Raw genomic sequence first — 16,066 nt, forward strand, 5'->3', positions numbered from 1 at the left:
CACAATTTGTACACAATCCATAACCAATCTTTCCTTCAAGCATTTCAACCTCCACCCTGCTGTAATGAGTTCTGCCCTATCACTCCCCCTAAATTCTGCCCTTGACCCCTGAACACAGCCTTCAAAGATTTCAGCCGTGAGTATTAACGGACAAACAACGATGAGGACAGATAAACTTGTTTGCTAGACACTCTGGAAAACAGCGGCTTAGCGCAACTTTAAAATAGCAGCCGGTGGAATAAACACATCAGTTACACAGGGTGGTCAGGAGACATGTTGTAAACAGCAATTTATTAAGGAAATTTAAACTCTGGTGACAGTTTTTAAATCCTCACCAAAACACTTTCTGACTAAAGACAATATTTTTATAGTTCCTATTCCCTGGCTATAAATGTGCACTTCTTCTTAAATAGCCCTTTCAGAAGGCCTGGTCCAGCCCAGGGGACGAGCTGATGACATCATCATGCCCCACAAAAAAGGGATTGTTCAGCCTCCAAGAACACTGAGCGAGGAGGTCTGCCCTCCCCAAGAACAAGGTGGGGACAAGGCCACCTGCCCCCAATACCTTTGATGTGTGTGTGTAGTCCGTGATGTGATTTTCTCCCAGATCATTGCCATCTTCTCCCCTCTTATTCCTGTTGAGGTTTTGGGGGGTGGAGGCTCACCCAAAGGGGAAGGCCATGTCTGATGTCAATCAGCATTTGGGATAAGGACAAAAACCCCTACATTAAGAGTATTCTCAGATCCAACCCCCATCTTCTCCCAGCCAAACCTGCAGCCATTTAGTTTCCATTGGTTTTTCCCTAAAGGAGGATGAAGTGGACTTAGAATCTCAGTGGGAGGAAGAGAAGTTAAAAGGAAGCTCCCATCCCTGTCTGGCCTCAGTGCCAGGCACCTGAAAGCCAATCCGAGCTTCCCCAGTGCTGAGCGGGCTGATTTCCTAGCATGACTCCAAATGTTCTTATGCCAAATGAGTCTGTCCCTTCACTCTTCCAAGACTTGAGTTGCTGTTTCCTTGGTCAAGTGCCTGGTTGCTGGAGCCTCAGAGCAGAGGTGGCAAGGGAGGGAAGCAGAAGCAAAACCATCCCGCCACACATTAGTAAATAGTTATTGAGCAAACACAGTGTGCAAAGTAGTGTGCTGCATGTGGAGTTGAGCTAACCCAGCAGAGCCCCTGCCCTCTGGGAGCTTACAGCCTAGCCAGAGAGACAGACAACCAACCCGGCAGTCAATTAAGTAAATACATTTTTAAATGAGTACCAAAGTATGAGAAGGGCTGTAAAGGAAGAAGGGTACCTTCATGGAGTAAGCAGAGTAGGACTCCCTAGACTATGCAGAGAGGATAGAGAAGATATGTCTGAGAAGGTGATCTTCAAGTTCAGATCTGGAGGACAAGAAGGCGCCAGTCAGACTCACTTGGACTCACACCAACAGTTCAAGGTTGGGAAGGGACTGGGTACAGTGACAGAGAAAAAGCACGTGGAAAAGCAGAGTGGGGATGGAAAGAGAGAACGGGATATGGCTCAAAGTTGGCAAAAGACCTCCACAAACGGATAGTCACGAGGACAGACCAGGTGGGTCCCACCAGGCAGGAGGTCTTCAGAAACCAAGGTAAGAAGCCTGGGTTTCATCATAAGGACAATGGTAAGATTTGGAGGGTTTTAGGTCGGAGAGTGACAATCCCTTTGGTGATATGTGGAGCGTTCGCTTGAGTTGGAGGGAACAGGGTGGCTGAGCTGCGTTCAGGACAAGAGGTCTTGGTGACTTCCGATGGGACGAAGGTAAGAAAGAGGAAGCATGCACGTGTGGGCAGAAACCACAGCACTTGCTGTTGACAAGGTCATGAGGAAGGGCATTGCAGGCAAAGGAGGGGTGGGGTGGGGGCAAAAAGACGCCTAGAGTTTCAGAAGTGGACCCCTGAATGGGCTGGAGACATTAATTGTACCAGGGAGCCTCGGGAGGAATGAGACTTTTTTTAAATTCATGGGAGGTTAATGGGGGAAGAATCTAGAATTTCATTTAAAAATTTGTTTTAACATTTATTTATTTTTGAGAGACAGAGATAGAGCACGAGCAGGGGAGGGGCAGAGAGAGAGGGAGACACAGAATCCGAAGCAGGCTCCAGGCTCTGAGCTGTCAGCACAGAGCCCGACGTGAGGCTCAAACCCACGAACCGTGAGATCAGGACCTGAGCTGAAGTCGGACACTCAACCGACTGAGCCACCCAAATGCCCCCAGAATTTCATTTTAACCATCACGAATTTGAAATGTCTCCGAGACATCGTCATGTGGGCAATTGCAACAGTGAATCTGAAGGAGGAGACCCAAATTGAGAGGTAAATGTGGGAGAATCCCAGACAGAGAATTTAAAGCCACAAGAAGGATTAAGATCATTTAAGGGAGAGAGTAGAGGAAGTTAGAGCGGCCAAGGGAGAGTCCTGAGGAGTACTAGGCAGTGTAGGCAGGGAAGAAGTCCATCCTCAAATATTTTTTAAAATTTATTTATTTATTTATTTATTTATTTATTTATTTATTGAGAGAGAGCAGGGAAGAGGCAGAGAGAGTGAGAGAGAGAATTCCAAGTAGGCTCTGTGCTGTCAGCGTGGAGCCCAATACAGGGCTCGAACCCACAAACCATGAGATCATGACCTGAGCCAAAATCAAGAGGCAGATGCTTCACCGACTGAGCCACCCAGGCGCCCCTGAAATATTTCATTACAACAAAAAGCTTGGACTTCGGCGAAACTCTTCTCTGTGCTACTGTAATGGTGGATATGTGACATTACATGTTTATTTACCAAGATCCAAGGAGCCGCACAACACGGAGTGAACCCTAATGTAAACTGTAGGCTTTAGCTGACAGCAATAGATCAATATTCATTCATCAATTACAACAGATACACCACACAAGCACAGGACTTTTTTTTGGTTTGTTTTTTGTTTTGTTTTTTGCAAGATGTTAATAATAGGAGAAACTGGGGAGGGGGGCAGGGCAAGCTCTCTATACTTTCTGCTCCACTTTTCTCTAACTGCTCTAAAAAATAAAGTGTATTAATTTAAATTTAATTAATTTCTCTAACTTCTCTAAACTGCTCTAAAAAATAAAGTGTATTAATTTAAAAGGACAAAAGCATAGGCTTTAGAGTCTGGCTCCAAGAAAACAAATTCAAAAAAATGCCAGAGGTTCTCCTGGAAAAGAAGAGCCCAAAACAATACAGATTCATTTTGAAGGAAAAAGATAGCCTTTTGTTACAAGTGTAGTTCGAACACAGCACAGATCAAAGATCCAAGAGAAATCGTTAGCTTTCCCCCACCATTCTGTAGCTTGAAATCTCTTCTCAGAGTAAAGGATTTGAGAAGCTGGCCAGAAGTATTTTCGATCAATCATAAGATCAGTTATAAGACACTGATCCTTTTCCCTATTCAAATCAAAGCATCTTTTTTCTCAGGCCAGGTCAGAGGAGAGACCTCCCAGGGTCAATCAAAATGAGATTTTATTTACTTTTTTTATTTGTACCCCCAAACTAGATTTTAAATTCTACTCTGACTCCACTGGCATCTGAGTGATGAAGAAATCCACTTAACTGTCCTGAGGCTCAGCTTCGATGATCTATAAATAGAATACTTATCCCATAGCCTTGCTCTGAAGACAAAAGAGATCTGGTATTCCATAAATTGTACGTACTGTTATAATTAATGGTAAGGATATTACAGATATTATTACTGTTATTATCATTAAGCACTGGGCACTGTGCTAAGTGTTTATAGCCGCTATTCACTTAATCTTTCCAATAGCCCTGTAAAGTAGGCATTCCTAAGTGTGAGAACGGGCCCAGGCAGGTTCAGTGAGTTGCCAGAGGTCACACAGCTGATAAAGAGGTGAAATGAGAATGGGAAATTTGCTCAGCTTCTTTCCACAATGCCCTCAAATGTCTACCCACCCGTAGACTGCCCAAATCAGTATGAGGAGCCTGCATTATAAGTAAAACCTTCATTCTTTATTTCACACTTGCTAAATTATGTCAGACTTTTCTCTATCAAGCGATTTTACTTTGGTGTCAATACGTGGGAAGGGTACAAAGAGGCTGTGACAGGAAGGCAATGAAGACAGATTAGACTGGTTTTCCCAAGATCCAGAAGGCATCAATCACCCCTTGATTTTTCCTGTATTGTCTGAAAGAAAGAGTGAGCGAGAAAGACAGGAAGGAAGGAAGGAAGAAAATAAATAAATAATGGAAGTCTGGAAGTCCCTTGCTTTTCATACAAAAGCCTATCTGGTCCCGGGTACTTGTCCTAAAAAGCCCATTGTTAAGGTAAGAATAATCATACCGAGTCTTCTAGTTTATTCTTCTGTTAATTTCTATTTTCCCTTCAAAACTATTTTTTAAGCATTTGGGGTAATTTCAAGGAAAAAAGTGTTGGCCGATGGGGGTCTGTAAAATAGCTGTAATTGGATATTCTACATTAATTCTTACGGAAATAAGTCACTGTCTTAATTTTCTTTTCATTCTGAGGTGTGTTTCCCCCAAATACAATTCTTTTTTTTTTTTTTTAATTTTTTTTTCAACGTTTTTAATTTATTTTTGGGACAGAGAGAGACAGAGCATGAACGCGGGAGGGGCAGAGACAGAGGGAGACACAGAAGCGGAAACAGGTTCCAGGCTCTGAGCCATCAGCCCAGAGCCTGACGCGGGGCTCGAACTCACGGACCGCGAGATCGTGACCTGGCTGAAGTCGGACGCTTAACCGACTGCGCCACCCAGGCGCCCCCCAAATACAATTCTTGGTTAATCCACAAAATCCTAATAGAAAGGCTTCTCCTTTATCATGGACTCTCCACTCTAGCCATCGCTGTGAGTGAGTCATTCCCAAGTCCCACTTGGAGCTGTATAGACACTTGAGCATGTGTAGACTCTGATGTCGCGCGCGCGCGCACACACACACACACACACACACACGCAGTAGCTTTCCTAGTTTTTTGTGCGTGCCTTTTTTTTTTTTTTGCCCTGAAAACCGAATTGAGTTTCTTAGAACATTAAGTGAACTTCGGACGTCCAAAGCAAGGGCTTAAAAACTGAGGTCCTCACAGAGAGACTCCAAACTTCCTGGACTTTAAAAAAAGAAAAGAAGAAAGCAGGTAAAACCCTTAAGCCCTTAGTTAACTCTCATACACTCTGAAAAGGCAAGTCAAGTAGAAAATGTAACCGGAATATATAAAAAAAAAAAAAAAAAAAGTCTAACCTGAGACGCAAGAACAAGGGGCCACCTTATGCTGTGGCCAGCCGAGGAATTGAAACATTTCGTCAGCAGGACGCCAGCCAACCTTCACACGCACTTTTATAAAGCTGGCCCACGCCCTCCAGAGCAAGATGAGGCTGCCCAGTCCACTCGCCTCTTAGCTACTCCAGAGGAACTGGCAGAGTGGTCATCAGACTTAACCAAGAGCCATGGCAAAGAACGGGCTTGTGATTTACATCCTGGTTATCACCTTACTCCTGGACCAGACCACCAGCCACACATCCAAATTCAAAGCCAGGAAGCACAGCAAACGCCGAGTGAAAGGTAATGGGGCTTTTCACTCCAGCAAAATTCTAGGATTGCTCAGTGTGGGGAGGGACTGGGCAGTGTTCATTTCCCAGCTCTGCCGGGAAAACTGTCTCCGGTGATCGTGCCATGCCATCATGTGGATATGGCATTTCAGAAAACAGAGTGACCTTTTAATTCTCTGGGACAGTTTGATACTTCAAGGAATCAGCAGTAGGCCTTTTGTTTTTAACAGAAAAAGTTTCTGTATTGTACATCCTTTGTCAAGTGAGCTCAGCCACACAGAATGTTCTTTAGAGAGAGTCAACACAGATACGTGGATATCTGGTATTATTGAGGGATCGAGTAGAATGACTGATTAATAGAGTATACTGTCTCATTCTTAGATATTGTATAACTGTTCAAATGTATTTGTAAGAGAGCTATATACTCTTATTAAATGTGTAGGTAAGGACACAGTTATTGTGATATGGCTTCTGTTTCGTCATTGGTTTTCACATACGTATGTCTTCGTACCCCTGACAACATAAGGACAGTCTATGCTACACATTTAAGCTTTTTCACATCAGAGAGAAATTGAACCTCTTTTTAAATTTAAAAATATTTCTTCATGTGAAGTCATATCATGTTCGAAAACACTGTAATGCAAAACTGAATCTCCTAGCAATCCCCAAATCTGGGTGGCTCGAATTGAGTGAAGAGGTAAGAAAGAAAAAAACAGGGGCACCTGGGTGGCTCGGTTGGTAAAGCGTCCAACTTTGGTTCAGGTCACGATCTCACAGTTTGTGAGTTCGAATCCTGCATCGGGCTGTCTGCCGTCAGCAAAGAGCCCATTTTGGATCCTCTGTACCCTTCTCTCTCTGCCCCACCCTTGCTCTCTCTCTCTTTCTCTCAAAATTAAAAAAAAAATCCTGCAAAGAACAAAGGCAACAGTAATTTATTTGCAATATGCTGAACCATAGCAAGAGGAAAAAAGTATCAAGAGAGAAGCAGAGTGATGTTTTAGCTCATTCCCTGAGTTATTTTCATTTTCCTCTCAGGATATTTCAGGGTGAATATAATGACACTATTTCCTTCTCAAGTTCACTGCCTTAGTAACAAAACATACCAAGGGTACCCATGGAGTTCAAGCCTGGATTTGGCACACAGCATGGCCAGTGGGTTGGGTAAAAAGGAGGCTTGTCTTGTGTCCTGCTCTGAATATATTACAAAGTGCCCTTTTCAGGGGGCATTTATTTCTAAGATTTAGATCTGATGCAAGGTTTCTTCAGGGGGAATCTCTTTTCCTTATAAAATACTCAAGTTTCCTGTTCCCTCTATTGGATGGAAGGTTAAAATACTTCTCACGAATGATAAAGCATTTGGTGAAGATGAGAACAGGGAGAGCAAAGACCCTGTGTGATGGGGCATTTTCATTGCTGGAGTCTCTTCACCGCTGGGAGGCAATGGCAAAGGGGTGACCATGGGGGGAGGGGTGGGGGATGGGGCGCGAACACGCGGACGTGTGTGTGCGCGGACGCGCGCGTGCTGTGGGGGCGTTTCTAAAGCCATTCAGCTCAGGTGGCGCCGAGCTCCCCCAACCCACCCCCACCCACTCGCAAGAGCTCACTCATGCTTCTTTCTGTGTGCCTTTTACTGACTGGGGACACCTCGTAAACATCAGCCTCCCCAAGGAATTTTTGCTGTTAGGTCAGAAAGCAGATTCTAAACCAGTAAGTGAAGCAATAAGCGTGAACTTACCGAACACTTCTCTTTCCACTAACACATACAATTTTAAAATATTTTAAGTACCTGGGAATGATACCAAACTTTAGAAATGCAAAAGGGAAAGCCATTTGTTTCTCTCTCAACCCTCTCCACAGAATTACCCACTGTTACCTGTCGGGAGATAATATTACCAGAGTTTTTCTAATGCACAATGAAAACTTGATATTTTTAAACAAATAAGCATTGGGTATTAATTTCCTTCATCTATTGGATCCTGGCTATCCACATAAGGCATACATCTGTCCCTTTTACAGCCGCATAATCCTCCATTGCAAGGCTGGATCGTGATTCATGTACTCTGCTCTCTCTTGGTGAACTTCTGTCTGGTTTCCAATCCATCTTTTTTGATCCAATGCCTAGGTGAATGGCTTTGAACACATATGTGGACCCCATGCTAAGGTAGGACGTTAGGATGCACCTCTAGGAAATGCAGGTTTAGCACACTTTCCAATCGTCTCCCAAAATAATGGCATCAACCCAGGCGGTCTTGGTCTTCAGAGTATGAGAGTGACCACCCCACACACCTGGACAGCTTAACATCGCATCATCAGCTGAAGCTTTGCTAACCTAACCCCAAAACAGAACACGTCTCTTAATTTGCATTTCTTTGATGGTTAATAAGGTTGACAAATATTCCTTTTCTGGTTGTTAATGAGACTGAGGTAGAACTCCTGTGTTTGTTTCCTGGTTGCTTCCCAGGAATTATTTTTGCATTTCTGTACTGAAACTACTTTTGGAGAAAAACATCAAGAAAATGAAAGGAAGCTTTTTCTTTTTTTTCTTTTTTAACTCAAAAGGGTTATTGAGTGATTTAACTCCAAAAACAAAATTTCCGTGGTATTTAAGTCATAGGTCTTAATAAATTATGTGCCATAGAAATGAATAAAATATATTTTTTACAGTGAAATAACTGTTCCCTGCATTCAGTGTATACAAAACACATCCACGTTTGTCACAAAGGATAGAAAGCAAAGCCAAGCGACCTGGATAATGATTGCCATAATGGACTCTCAGGAGCATAATATTATTCATGTGTCTTCATGTTAATTACAGTTTACAGCTTCCCTGTGGAGGGCACTTATTTATACAGAATGGATTAGGAAGCTGAGAGGGAAGGGCTGTGACATTTGTATGGTTGACAACTTCAAACTTGGAAGCAAGTCTCCCGCGCTCTTTGCAAACCTGGCCTCCAACAAACAGTCGATGGGCTTGCATTCTGAATGCACCCTTATATTTACTCTGGATTGAATGGCCTCCTTGAGCAAATTCAGGGGTTACTGTATTTCTGAGCTGAGCTACTGGATGCTTTGAGGACTGATGTGCACTATCAAGTGAAAAGGAGGTGGGGTCCACTCCCGGGTACCCCAGAAAGCATTTTCCTAACCCAAATGTGGGACCACCTGCCTGGCAGATTGCAAGTTTAAGAGGAGGATGAGTCAGCGTGCGTAGATTTGGGACCATCCTGAAAAATCCAGGACAGAACACAGATTCCCCATATGGCATCTACATAAGGAGGCAGCTGGGGACAGTTCATACCAAGCTTCAAGCGTCTCCTCTAAGGCCATGAGCCAGGGCCCAGGAATTACTGTGCAAGAGCAGATCAGAGTGATGTGAAGAGAACATACTTGGAGGGAGAGAGATTCCAATCCCAGCTGCACCGTAGCGGCTGGCTGACGTATGGCAGATTAATTCGGCTTTCTGTGCCTCTATTTCTTCTGTGAGCGGAGGATAGTGATAGTGTCTGTTTCATGGGAATATTGAAAGAATTAAGCTCCTGGTGCACAGTATATGCTGGCTCTCAATATTGGTTTTTTTTTTATTATTTCTTACAACTTATTATAATTCCTGCCTTTGAAGAGCTCAAACTGTCAATATCTAAGGCAGTCCCTATCAGTCCTAGGATCTTGTTTATTCATTCTATTAAGCATCAGGAGCACCATGGACAGGAAGACGTATGAAAGTGCAAGTAAAAAATAATTATGGATTTAAGTGCTCTCAAGAAAAGTAAAAGGTTCAAAGAAAGAGATTAGCCTGATAGATGCTAATACAGAGAAAATAACGAGAAGAGGCGTCTAGATATTTCAGCTCAATAAGGAAATGGACAAGAGTTGGGGCAACTGTGTTCCAGGTGGGAGGAACCCAAAGGAAAGCGTCCGGAGATGACATACGTTGCTCTAAGATGCTCTGAAAGTCAACAGGTTGGATGCCTGATGGAGGGCGAGTCCCACAGGACGGGGCTGGCGAGGCATAGCAGCCCTGTCTCACAGAAGGACCTTCTGGTTTTATTAGCACAACCAAGCTCTATGCGTCTTCCTGGCCGACTTCCTTTCATGCGTTAATTTTCATGTACACTGGGGTCAGTTTCATCAAGACCACCCCCACTTTACATTCTGGATCCCAAAGTTTTATTTTGTTTTACTTTTATCTTACTCTAATCACATACTTTTCATTCCTCCTACCCCACCCCCACCCCCTCGAAAATATCCCCCAGAAAAGGATGGAGACCTGAAGACTCAAGTTGAAAAGCTCTGGAGAGAAGTCAATGCCCTGAAGGAAATGCAAGCCTTACAGACAGGTAAGACCCGACCCATCCCCATCGATGCTTTGTCTCAAAAGAGACAGGAAAAGAAATTGTGATTTGCCAGCAATTCAAGCCATACCTAGAGTACACGTCAAGTCCTAGGTGACACCTTTTTATTTTTATTTAATGTTTACTTATTTTGAGAGAGAGAGAGAGAGGAGGAGGAGGAGGAGAGAGAGAGAGAGAGAGACAGAGAGAGAGAGAGAGAGAGAGAGGGAGAGAGAGAATATGAGCAGGGGAGGGGCAGAAGGAGAGAGAGAGAATCCCAAGCAGGTTCAGTGCTGTCAGTGCAGAGCCCGACATTGGGCTGGATCTCACAAACTGTGAGCTGAAATCAAGAGTCAGACGCTTCACCTACTGAGCCACCCAGGCACCCCTAGGTGACATCGTTTTGAAAGAGACATTGACAAGCCAGAGGTGTGTCCAGGAGAGAGGATTCAAAAGCAGGGGAGACAACTGTTTTTGGGAAATCAGCTTGGTTTTCCACTCCCTTCTCCTATATATGGCTGGTATAGAAATAAAAACAGGCGTGTCAATAATGCATTTTAAAAGTGTGTTCATAATTCTTCTCTGATAGGCAATCAAACAGAATTGAAGCAAGTATTAATGGGCGAAAATAATTAGCATTCATCAGATGTTTATTACGTGCCCATTGGGAGATCTGCTGAGGTTCAACTAAATAGAGGATCACAGGACTCACTTGGGCCACACTGCATCAGATGCAAATGGAAGGACATTGGTTAGAACCACAGCTTTGCCAAAAGAGGGCAGCATTCGACACTCCTCTTTGCAAGGGGCTAGGGCTCCCAAGCAGTGGATACAGCTGTACAAGCTGTTGTCCCAGAGCTACCCTTCTTGGCTCCCAGGCGTAAGGAAAAGGGAGCCACACTGGGTGGGTTCAAGAACAGCCCTTGCTCACAAGACTCATACCCCCAGGATCCAATACCTCACATAACAACTCCAGAAGCACAATTTCAAGGGTTCTGCAAGAGACCTGTCCGGTTACAAGAGTTAGCACTTTCAGGGAAAACTAAAGTTATGGCTTCCTATCAAGGATTTATAACTCCCAGGCCAGCTGAATGTTACCAGTTCAGCTGAATGTTACCAGTTCAAGGTTATTTTCACCATAGGCAATGTTGCTTGATACTACTACTGACATATTCCCTTTATCAGGCTTCCAGGAACAGAATTCGAAAGTTAAAGGAACGTCAAATGCCCATGCAGGAAGCAAAAGGGTTTTATTAATACTTTACCCACAATTGGGCACTGTAAATACTTCATAAACATTAACACATTAATCCTCCAACAATTTATGAGATAGGTGCCGTTATGATTATCGTCATTTTATACGTGAGGAAACTGAGGCACAGATAAATTAAGTATTTTCTCCAACAGTTACACACCTAGTAACTGTCAGAGTGAGGTTCTCCAATGCTTTTTTTTTAATGCTGTTTTTCACATTTACTTATTTTTGAGAGACAGAGTGTGGGCAGGGGAGGGGCAGAGAGAGAGGGAGACACAGAATCAGAAGCAGGCTCCAGGCTCCGAGCTGTCAGCACAGAGCCCAAGGCGGGGTTCAAACCCACGAACCGTGGGATCATGATCTGAGCCGAAGTCGGACGCTTCACCGACTGAGCCACCCAGGCACCCCTCTAATGCTTTGCCCTAAAACTATCTTTATGTTTGGTTTATCCTGGATAACCTAAACAATATTACCAGGGCTGAGTTATCTACGTAACAAAACCACTGTCTCTCCATATGTCAGCTCAGACTTTTGTCTGTTTTGTTTTTTAAATCATTATGAAATACCAGTCCCAAAAGTTCCAAGGAAATTCAGCACACAATGGAGCTATACAAACTAGCAAGTAGGTATGTATCAAAGCAGCATGAGACTAAAAACCATGTTTTGAGGGTGGGGTGGGACAGAGGTGGGTTTATGTAATTGTGATATCTATACTACGTAAGTTACATTTTTACATACTAAGTTGTTACAATAACAACTTCTATAAGCCTCAATATGTAAAGACAAGAGCAATACAATCTCATTTCATGGGACTGCTGTGATTATGACACAAGTTCATTATTATAAAGTGCTTGGCATAGGGTCTGACACATACAAAATCTCCAATAAATGTTAACTCAGCATTATCATCACATATCATTCATTCCACAGATATTAATGGCCGTTTTCCAAGTCCAGCCCTAGATGTCTAACATTCAAAAAGCCTCTTAATATATCCAATTTCACATCTTTACAGTCTGTCTCCGAGGCACAAAGTTTCACAAGAAATGCTACCTTGCTTCGGAAGGCCTGAAGCACTTCCATGAAGCTAACGAAGACTGTATCTCCAAGGGAGGAACCCTGGTGATCCCCAGAAACTCTGACGAGATCAACGCCCTCCGAGACTATGGTAAAAGAAGCCTGCCAGGTGTCAATGACTTTTGGCTGGGCATCAATGACATGGTCACCGAGGGCAAGTTTGTTGATGTCAACGGAGTCACCATCTCCTTCCTCAACTGGGACCGTGCACAGCCAAATGGCGGTAAGCGCGAAAACTGTGCTCTGTTCTCCCAGTCAGCTGAGGGCAAATGGAGTGACGAGGTCTGTCGTAGCACCAAGAGGTACATATGCGAGTTTATCATCCCTTAATACACCCTTTGCAAGCTCGGTCACGATTTATAGGCTGATGGTTCACAAGAGGAAGTCAGAATTGTCACATGGGCATCTGTGCCCGTAGGAATACAAGAGATATCCAATTTCGCTATCACGTTTCATTGTGATGTTGCCCTCTGTGGGCTACAGATCAGAAAATAATGATCCACCTACGTGCACACTGTTAATGTGGCTTCCGCAAAACGGGCTCTCAAATCCTCCCCAATTTCCTAGACCCTCTCCCTCATCCAGAAACCAGGTCTGTGTTAAAAATACAATATCCAGAAAAACGAGCTTAGGCTAGAAGATTTTCTCTTGGAAGTTTAGCAGACATTTTATTGATGAGAATTCTCTAAATCAGAGATTCAGGGTGCGGAATAATCTAGAAACCTCTCCGCCTGATGCCCCATCTGTTCCATCCCAGTCACAGCCCCTTGCTGGCCCGTTAACCTTTCTGAGTGGCTGCATCCCCTGGTGGGACTTGTACTGTGTCTGCCACTTCAGAATACAGATTTCTCAGAAGTGTTCTGAGTTAACTTTCTTTTCTTCAAGACCCTCTTCCTCCACCATATATACACGCTGATTCTGAAAATGCTCAGTCATGATCTGAAAAGGAGCATATTTGGTCAACTTCTAGCCCCAGCCTTATGTTACGAGTTCTGACTTGAATGAGTAACCCAAAGGCAGACTGTATGGGGAAATAAAATAGGAAAAAGAAAATATGTCTACTTTTCCCTTGCTTTCGTATCGTTATCCTCCTGGATGAAATGGAGAGCTGATATTAAATATGTCAGCTTCCTTTTTTTATACACTTTATATACTTACATATATTTCAACAAGCATATATTTAAGTTTATTAGGGGCAATCTATCTTTGGAGGTTGAACATTGGATTTCAATAGTACTATTTTGGAGTGATACATCTATGCAATATTTTATTCTGTCAAATGCTATTTCCATTAACTAGTTTAACCAGATTGTGTAAAATAACCTCATTGCCTAATAAGAAATTACAAAGCTTAGGCTTCTGGGAAATGGGCTTCTTAGAATCCAACAATTCTAAGTATATTATGTTCTTCAAGTAAGTGTCATTTTTTCCCTTAAAATATTCCCTTAAATATGTCTTATGAGCAATATCCTTCTCTGCAAACATCAATTACATGTGCTTGGAATTAAGTTTTAGTTTCTTTTACTGCATAATAATAAAGCCTGAGTTCTGATCGATGTGAATGTATTTGGATGTTGATTATAGTTATTCAAACTATGTTGGTTTATATCAAACTTGGCACAATTTGGGGGGAGGAAATACCCCGCATCTGATTGAACTGGTGATTTAGATGTCTTAGGAGAATAACTTTATATGACAATAAAGACTTAAAGTCTGGAGGGAGAAGGGGAATATTAAAGAGAAAGTTGTACCCTCAACTGGTTTTGGTTCACCCTGACCAACTCTTTCCAACACAACCAGAATCTCCTTAAAGATTATGACAATAATGAAATTAGTAGACATTAATGGTATTCCATTCTCATCATATCCCAGGTACTGTGCCAAAGTTTACATGATTCTCATTAACCTCCAGAACAACCCTGGGGGTTAGGCTCCAGAATTGTTTCATTCTGCAGAAGAACAAAGTGAAAAAAGAGAGATGTGGTGACATGCCCCACATCACATGCAGTTATGAGCAGAATCTAAAACGTTGACTCAGATCCTACATCCTTGGCAATGATGGGGGAACTGAGATAATGTCAAGCCTGTTCAAGTGGGCAAGGAAGTGGACTCTAATCGATTTCTTTTTTGGGCTAATGTTTTAGTCAAACAGATGACCTTTTTTCTTTTTTAATTTTTTTATATGTATTTATTTTTGAGAGACAGAGTGAGACAAAGTGAGACTGGGGGAGGGGCAGAGAGAGAGGGAGACACAGGATTGGAAGCAGGCTCCAGGCTCTGAGTTGTCAGCACAGAGCCCGACGCGGGGCTCTAACCCACAGACTGTGAGATCATGACCTGAGCTGAAGTCGGACGCTCAACCGACTGAGCCACCCAGGTGCCCTGAAACAGATGACCTTGATAAGTCTGAGATTGTTTCAAAAGGGTGAATAAAGACAACCAGCGATCATATAGATCAGTGTCAGAGTTTGGGTTCCCAGGAGAAGAGACTTATAGATACTAAGATGATCCTTCTCCCAAGTACCCCAACCAGAAAGAGCAAGAGAAGACATTTAATTCAAAAGAATAGATGAAGGTTAGTGATGGGAAATCAAAATGAGTTCAGCATGAGGAAGAGCAAGCAGATGGACAGGAGACAGAGCAAGACAGAAAGGAGTGGATGAAGAAATTATCTGGTTTGCCCAAGGCCAAACTCATGATCTTGATTTCATTACCTCCCCAACAAATTATCCCAAAGCCACACCCACAAGATTCCCTAACCTAGGTTTCCCTTTGGTCTGTTTGGCTTGTGGGGCACTATTTAGGAAACAACAATTGGTCCTCAGGCAAGATTCATAAATAGGTCTTAACTCTTAGGCCAACTTTTCTGTCTCCATGAAAGCTACCAGACTAGGTAGAGAATGTGGACAAGCATCCTAAAGTCTGGCGGAAAGGGCAGCCTGAGAAATTAGTAATGTCGCTCACAAGTTCATGGTAGGAGGCCATCAACATTCATTAACATTGTCATCCCTCGGGTTAACACTTAGGCTTCCTGAAGATATCAATTATATTCAAAGCCCAACAGTCAAGGCCCTACAAGTTTTCCCAGGAAGCTGATTCTCATCTCTAGAGCGGTGCTTCTCGAACTTTGTTGTGCTTGCAAATCACCTGGGAAATCTGTTAAATTGCAGATCACAAGGGTCGGGGCTAAGGTCCTAACTTCAGCACTTCTACCGTGAAGTGAAACCACGCCCACTAGATCACGCACGGCAGTCTGACTGCAAGGGCCCGAAGCTTTAGTTACTTGCCCAGAGAATCTCTGATGGATTCCTGCAAGTTTGTTTCACTTTAGCTCAAATGTCAAGGGTAAGATCTACAGTTCGTCTGAGCGAAGAACAATACCGAGAGCAATTTTTCTACTTACCACAGATGCCATCCATATAATTAAGTGAGGTACAAGGTAAAAATCAATTAATTAAAGGAAACATCAATAAGAGAGGCTCAAATTCATGATGTGAAGGAGAACTTATTGCAATGCTTAATGATTTCTTTCTCTTCCCTAGCATTGCTGAATAGCATTTCTTAAACTAAAAATAAAGTTATAGTCTTTGCTGCTCTGAGGGTAGTGAAAACTAATCATATCCTCAAATAAAGCACATACAATGAATGAAGAAGCCACAAATTCAGCTAGTTAAGCAGAGAATTTAATCTGATGTCAGAAATTCAGAGGGTACCTACTGACTAGGTATTTGCTAGGCAATATTGGAGGAACAAAAAGGAAGTTATGGTACCTACACTCAAGGAAATAAAAACATAGCACACAGGAGGAGAGCAAGACTATCCATTGGAATCTAAGAAGAAAATATTAGTACTTC

General features: G+C 42.9%; 1 protein-coding gene across 1 annotated transcript; it reads left to right on the forward strand.

Annotated features, from left to right (window-relative positions):
• The first annotated feature begins 5,339 nt into the window (after positions 1–5,339).
• CLEC3A (C-type lectin domain family 3 member A) lies at positions 5,340–13,778 on the forward strand. Its single transcript, XM_058709576.1, has 3 exons — positions 5,340–5,562; positions 9,803–9,886; positions 12,151–13,778. Exons 1-3 carry the CDS (start codon positions 5,448–5,450, stop codon positions 12,540–12,542), a joined length of 591 nt encoding a protein of 196 aa, XP_058565559.1. The 5' UTR covers positions 5,340–5,447; the 3' UTR covers positions 12,543–13,778.
• Positions 13,779–16,066: the final 2,288 nt, after the last annotated feature.

Source organism: Neofelis nebulosa, chromosome 17 (assembly GCF_028018385.1).
Source record: "Neofelis nebulosa isolate mNeoNeb1 chromosome 17, mNeoNeb1.pri, whole genome shotgun sequence".
Lineage (NCBI taxonomy): Eukaryota > Metazoa > Chordata > Mammalia > Carnivora > Felidae > Neofelis > Neofelis nebulosa.